Genomic DNA, 7,047 nt, shown 5'->3' with positions numbered 1-7,047 from the left:
GAGAGGCTAATGAGATGTGTGTGGTATTTTGGGGAACTCATTAAGCTTCGTGCTTACTGTGTTATGTGTTATGTGTTTTGGGTACTTCTCAGGATCACGGGAAGGCACCAGCTTGATTGTACATACGAGGCGGAGTTATGTTTTGAGGATCCTGGATTGTGTTTAAACAATTTATGAACATGTGGTTTTGATAAATTGACATTTGGGAGATTTGTGAACTATGTTTATGAGAATTATGTGATTTTTAAAAATGAAAAATTTCTTTGAAAATTTACGGTGTTAGACATGGACTGTAACTCGGGAGAAGGCTTCAACGATTAAGTTAGATCAATGTATACGAGGAGATGATCAGGTCTTGGTCCAATCCAGTTTAGGCCCAATTATTCAAGGGTAGGTTGTGTGCACTTAAGGGACTAGGTTATGTGCACTTTAGAGGCCTTGTAGCACAATGTAGCCCATGACTAGCTGGGCCTAAACTGGGTTCGCCCAAACTTAACCTAGATGTCCATTGACCTAAATTTATAAATAAAACACCTCATCCTCCATAAAGATGACATCTCATTCTCTAACATGAGCCTCCAATGTATACATACACTCTTCCGACTAAGATAGTTCTCCATCTAGGAGAAACCATCTCCTCATAGACATCGATCTAACTTGACTGTTAGAGCCTCCTTTCATGGCATAGTCCCTGAGACGGTTCTAACAGTTTTGTTTTCTGATGACAACTAGGAATCAAGTCGAGAGCCCACTAACGACACATATTCCACATTTGACACCAAGCCCTAATAGTCTGATTCCATGTCACATCAGTTGGTGTTATGACTACTTGCACTTAGCATAAAAAACTCAATATTACTAAAACGTGCAATGAACTTTGGTTTTTGTCCACGCTTAGATAACTATATTTTTTTCGTACACCTTTAACTAATAAACTTATTTGAACTATGAAATGCCTTAAACTAAACAAATTTACTTTTGTTATTGTTAATTTACGAAATGCCTTTCTTATTTTGCGAATTTGTGTTTCTATAATTAACAAATAAAAGCTATTTGTATTAGCCTACTAGGCATTATTCGTAAAGTAATTTACCAAATACTAAAAAACATTTCCCATATACAATCTTATAAAAATTGTGATTATTCCTATAGTCCCCTCCATTTCTCTTATTTTAGAACATAATCCTTTAAAAAAACTAGATGGTGGGTTTTTTTTTTCTTCTGTTTTTTAGTGAAATCAAAGATTCTGGAAGTCTTGGTCCCACTATAGATCTTCTGCTATCCAGTTTTGTCTATATATCACCACAATCTCCTTTCTTTCCATGACCCCTCATTTCTTTTGCTTTTTTCTTCTTTGGTCCGATATATTTGCATGCAGTCGGAAATTTGATCACACGCTGTTAATTCAATGAAAGAGAGCAGTACCAGTGGTGGCGCCGGAAGAAAACAAGGTGCGGCCTCACCTTGTGCCGCTTGCAAGCTTCTGCGGCGGAGATGCTCTCATGACTGTGTTTTTGCTCCCTATTTCCCAGCCGACGAGCCTCACAAGTTCGCCAGTGTTCATAAGGTGTTCGGTGCTAGCAATGTCAACAAAATGCTCCAGGTTAGCCGTTACATCTCCCTTTTCCTCCTCCTCCTCCTCCTCCTCCTCCTTCATCTTCATCATTTATCACCACCACCACCACCACCACCTCCACCGCGCACTGCATTCTTTCTTGCTTACCAAATCAAAAGACTTGGAACGGTTAAACCGTTAAACAGTCTTACTTTCTTTTAACCATTAAAAAGTTGAAACAATTGAGTTCAATCAACCGACCAAATAACGCTAACTCAACCACAAACTCGGGTACCCGTTTAGCATAACATTAAGTCACTTGAATATGTCCAATCAAATCTAAATTTAGATTTGTTAAAGATGTTGAGTTAAAATCAGATTTGGTAAAAGTCAAAATGCAACAAAAGTCATTGAATTTGTTGTGGGACAAGCGAATTATATAAAACCACTACATCTCGACTTTGACATTTTGTTCTTACCAAATGTACAACTTTTAATGCGTTAGTTATAAGAGTGGTTACATTAAGACTTATGTCGGGGCATTGACCGTAAACCCTAGTGTTTTGTCACTGATTCACATCTGTAACCGTTTTACTAAATACAGAAATTATGACGGACTTTTCAAATCAATAGTTTGGTGGTATGGAAATCTTTTTAATAAAACGTAGCAACTAGCAATCGTTATTGGAAACCCTTGGTTCCACTTCCATCTTTTGTCATGTTAAGAGCATTTTTTTATCTTTTTTGTTTTTGTATTTAATATTTGAGTAACATGACAAATAGTGCACTATATCACTATCTTGTGGATTCTCGATCTTCAACAAAATCCTCATGTCAATTCTTTCAATAGTAGTTTTTTGATACTCACTTACAGTTGCATTCGTCCCCTTTTACTAAATTATGTGGTTAAACTAGATGTATGAGGATTTAGCAATAATTGTAACTTCAACCAGCGAATTTCGTCTGCATTTATGTTTCGACACTAGATTTCTGTATGGGTTTTGGAGTCTTTTCTATTTAAATAATATTAATGTTTAATAACCAAACAATCAAATTTCTTTGAAACATCAAGTTAACCTTTTATAATACAGCTACAAATAAACAATTTAAAACCACATTGAGAGGATGCGGGTACATCCGCTTTTATGTCGTTCTTATAATACAAGTTTTACGACAAATATTCGATCGGGCTTTTTTGCAACGACTTCGGTTATTTAACTGTTGAAAATGAATGGGGCCAACGTTAATTTACAGTCAAGGATTGGTTATGAAGTACTTTGCAGTACTTCACTATATATATATATATATATATATATATATATATATATATATATATATATATATATATATATATATATATATATATATATATATATATATATATATATATACTCATAATTTTATAATAAACTACATAAATATATTTTATAATATATTATTTATGAATAAAAAAATAAACACGTCTTAATTAGATTTTTTTTATTAAACCTCTCTTTTTCTCTCTCTCTTTCTTTTTCTCTCTCTCTCTCTCTCTATATATATATATATATATATATATATATATATATATATATATATATATATATATATATATATATATATATATATATATATATATATATATATATATATATGCTTTTGTCATTTCAAGTCATATTAGACAGGTTGTCTCCTCTTTTTATTTTATATCATGAGTTTCCATCATTTCCTTAGACTTTTTTCTCATTCATTCGCTTCCTTTTTTTCTTTCTACAAGTTTAAATAGTTTCCGCAACAAACAATCCACCACCCGTTTTTTAATCTTTTGCATTGGAGTTTTTGTTATAATGTATGAAAAAGACATTATTTGTATATATAAACAACCGGAACGGAGTTGCTACAAGATAAATATGAAATTAACACGATTTTTTAATGTGGTTTGTCAAAATGACTGGTCATCATTTCAAAATGACATAAGCTAGTTTTAACACCCAAATTTTGATAATAAAGATTATTTTCTCACTGTAAATATCTCCTTTTTAACAAAGTAATGTAAGATGCAAGTATTTGATACATTGCAAGTTAGGGGTGAGCATATCAATGGCCGAGCCAAGATTAAAGTAAAATGGTATCTTAATTTTATTTTTAGGGTAACCCAATATTTTTTCCGGGATACTTGGGTTTCTTCGGTTCAATTTCGATTTTAAACCCAAACCTTAATTGAATCCTTAACCAACCTCAAGTGTTGTTATATAAACATGAAGTTGAAGTGTATTTTGATACTTGAATCAATTTGGGGATTCAAAGTAGATACCAAATGAAGTATGAGGATTACAGACTTATATAATAGAAAAAAATGGTTGAGTTTACATATATTTAACGATGTGTGATAGAATAGCTATAAAACAAAAATAAACAAAGAGTATGCAAGGAGCAAGAATTGAATTTGAGAGCTTTATTTTGAAAAGGTAACGCCTTAACCAATAGTTCTACTATTTGTTTGTGTTTATAATTGAAGGGATCCATATATATACATTATACCGAAAAAAATTGAACAATTCGTAAACAAAAATTACACTACAGAAAATTTTTTTGAAGGGTATCCCGGGCTACCCCGGGATCCCCTTGGATCCGCCTATGGAGCATATGGACCGGTGGACTGGATCGGACTGTTTTTTTTAGACCCCCATACCGGCTCTCGGTTCTAGGAATCCTTCAAAACCGGTACAGTTTTTTTCCCGATCGGGTCCGGTTTTTACGGGTTTTAGAACCGGTTGGACTCGATTTTTTTAAAAAAAATTGTAATTTGTGAAAATTTTTAAACAACTATAACTCATTCGTTTTAAGTCGGAGTGACATTCGATTTTTTTTAACGTTTGATTTACAGTTAGTAGATGAACTTAGACTATAATTTCGTTGATTTTGGTACTATATTCAATGAGTTACAGTCTTTTAAAGTTGAGTTATGAATGTTGAAAAATTTCAGCTTTTCAGCAATATTTTTAAAATTTTGTAATCTATGAAAATTTTTAAACAACCATAACTCATTTGTTTTAAGTCGGATTGACACTCGTTTTTTCCAGCATTTAATTTACACTTTGTTGATGAATTTAGTCTATAATTTTGTTGATTTTGATATTATATTCAATGAATTACAGTCTTTCGAAGTTGAACTATCAAAGCTAGAAATTTTCAGTTTTCTAGCAACATTATTAAAAAATTTTAATCTGTGAAAATTTTTAAAGAACCACAACCCATTCATTTTAAGTCGGATTGATCAGCGATTTTTTCCGACATTTAGTTTACTGTTTGTAGATTAATTTAGACTATAATTGGTTGATTTTGGTATTATATTTAGTGATTTACAATCCTTCAAAGTTGAGCTATTAAAGCTGAAATATTTCAACTTTTTAACTATTATTTTATATTTAATTCTGAATTTTATGTATCTTTGATAGATAAATCATATGAAAGAGATCTTGATGAACTTGATTTATATGTTAGTTGCTTTTATTTGGAAAATTAATTTTGCAAGTTATAATATTATAACATCAAGATAGATTAGTTATGAATGAAACGGAAACGTAATCATTTTTACAAGTTGTATCGTATCAAACCAATAATATATTCGTTTTAACGAGTTCTATCAAACTCAAAAACTTATTTTAACGACTTATACTCTATGCAATTAAAGTTGTACCGGTCCAAACGGGTACAAGAACCGGAAAATCCGGACCCGGACCCGAACCCAAACATCGACACGGACACGACTCATCCGGACATCAGGTCCACAATATTCTCCATAATCGGTCCGGTCCAAGAGCCGGTCTGGTCCGGTTCAATCCAAATGCTCACCCTAGTGCAACTTTTATATATATATATATATATATATATATATATATATATATATATATATATATATATATATATATATATATATATATATATATATATATATATATATATATATATATATATATATATATATAAAAGTCTATTTGAGAATGAAACAAACATTCAAGGACAATTAGTTTAAATTTAGACTACACATCTTTTCATTGCCGCTAAAGTATTTTGGTATAGCGGTGCCACGGAAAATGTAATATTTACATCACTATTCAGCATCACCTCTTCCCTATTTTCACAACCGTCAACGCTGCAACCACCAAAATCATCTTTGATACAACCACCACCAGCTCTCCACCTTTACCACTGCCACCACCGCCACTAAATTTTATGAAAATTGATGAAATTGTAACCCTTATTAAGTATTAACTCTAAGTTCTTAAAGAAAAGTAATGTTCATGTTGCGCTGTATAGCTTTTTGGAATGAATTAATAGGAGTGTGAAACACAAATGTTTTAATTAATAATAAAAAATAGAATGCAAGTCGTGTATAGTGTTTTTTGGTCAATTGATTCTAAGGTAGAAGTGTGAAAAATTAAAGTAATGTGCACGGAAGGGGATCAACCACCTTTTCCTTATAACTAATGAAATATGTTTACCAATTTACTTAAAAAAATCTCCAAAGGAAAAAGCAACTTCATGCTATGAGAACTTTATTCTTTTTCTTCAAGCTTAGATTTATTTTTTATTATAATTATTGTTTTCTTTTTAAATTAAATAACATATTTAATATTTGTCCTAATCGATCAGTAATGATGACAATGGACAAGCTTGTTTTCTTTTGATTTAAAATAATGAAATCATAGCTCAAGTCTTTGGGCCCCAAACGGGATGATATTTCTTGAAGCCGCGAGGATCCCTATGTGTGCCCCTTTATCATATGAAATGATTATGAATGTGTGTTTATGGTCATTTCTTGGTTTTCAAAAGAACAAATATATATATAATTGATTTTATCCTTATAAATTATTTGTACATAACTTTTAATATAGGAATTACCTGAGCACCACAGAGGAGATGCAGTGAGCTCAATGGTGTACGAGGCAAACGCCAGGATCAGGGATCCAGTGTATGGTTGCGTGGGTGCTATATCATCCCTACAACAACAGATAGACGTACTTCAAGCACAATTGGCAGTGTCACAGGCTGAAGTTGTTCACATGCGGATGCGCCACTTCTCTTCCAGTCCTGTCAATCAATCACCAGAAAACATCTCCCCACCATCTCGACACCACCAATCACGAACACCTACCAGGTCCCTTTTTGGCATGGACATGGTGGTTGACCAAACTAATATGGGCATGGGGGAGTCCTTATGGTCCTCATGTAACTAGCAACCATATTTTTCCATATTACTTGCTATATTGAGGGATCCCTTGTTTGCCACATTTCGAATTTTTTTGTTTTTTGTTTCTTTTTTTTTTTTTGTTTTTTGTTTTCTTAATATATTATACCTTATTATATAAGATATATATATAATATATGTAACGTATATCTCTCTCTTGCATACCGCAAGAAGAAGATGATGACGATATTGATGATATATAATTAACCATATTGTAAATTTTTAATTATGATTCACTCCATGGTATACTATATATAGTGTT

At 32.2% G+C, this 7,047-nt stretch overlaps 1 protein-coding gene across 1 annotated transcript; it reads left to right on the top strand.

Annotated features, from left to right (window-relative positions):
* The first annotated feature begins 1,235 nt into the window (after window positions 1-1,235).
* On the top strand, window positions 1,236-6,812 carry LOC111905691 (LOB domain-containing protein 4). The gene is made up of 2 exons (XM_023901397.3): window positions 1,236-1,603; window positions 6,433-6,812. The coding sequence occupies exons 1-2, from the start codon at window positions 1,409-1,411 to the stop codon at window positions 6,772-6,774; spliced, it is 537 nt and encodes a 178-aa protein (XP_023757165.1). The 5' UTR covers window positions 1,236-1,408; the 3' UTR covers window positions 6,775-6,812.
* The last annotated feature ends 235 nt before the right edge of the window (window positions 6,813-7,047 follow it).

This window comes from Lactuca sativa, chromosome 7 (genome assembly GCF_002870075.4).
Source record: "Lactuca sativa cultivar Salinas chromosome 7, Lsat_Salinas_v11, whole genome shotgun sequence".
In the NCBI taxonomy this organism is placed as follows: Eukaryota; Viridiplantae; Streptophyta; class Magnoliopsida; order Asterales; family Asteraceae; genus Lactuca; species Lactuca sativa.
The sequence above is the reverse complement of the archived record's forward strand: the minus strand, read 5'-3'. Positions and strand labels throughout refer to the sequence as shown.

Coding starts and splice junctions, on each gene's coding strand:
- LOC111905691 (XM_023901397.3), top strand. CDS start 1,409: ATGAAAGAGAGCAGTACCAGTGGTGGCGCCGGAAGAAAACAAGGTGCG. Junction 1,604..6,432: donor ATGTCAACAAAATGCTCCAG/GTTAGCCGTTAC, acceptor CTTTTAATATAG/GAATTACCTGAGCACCACAG.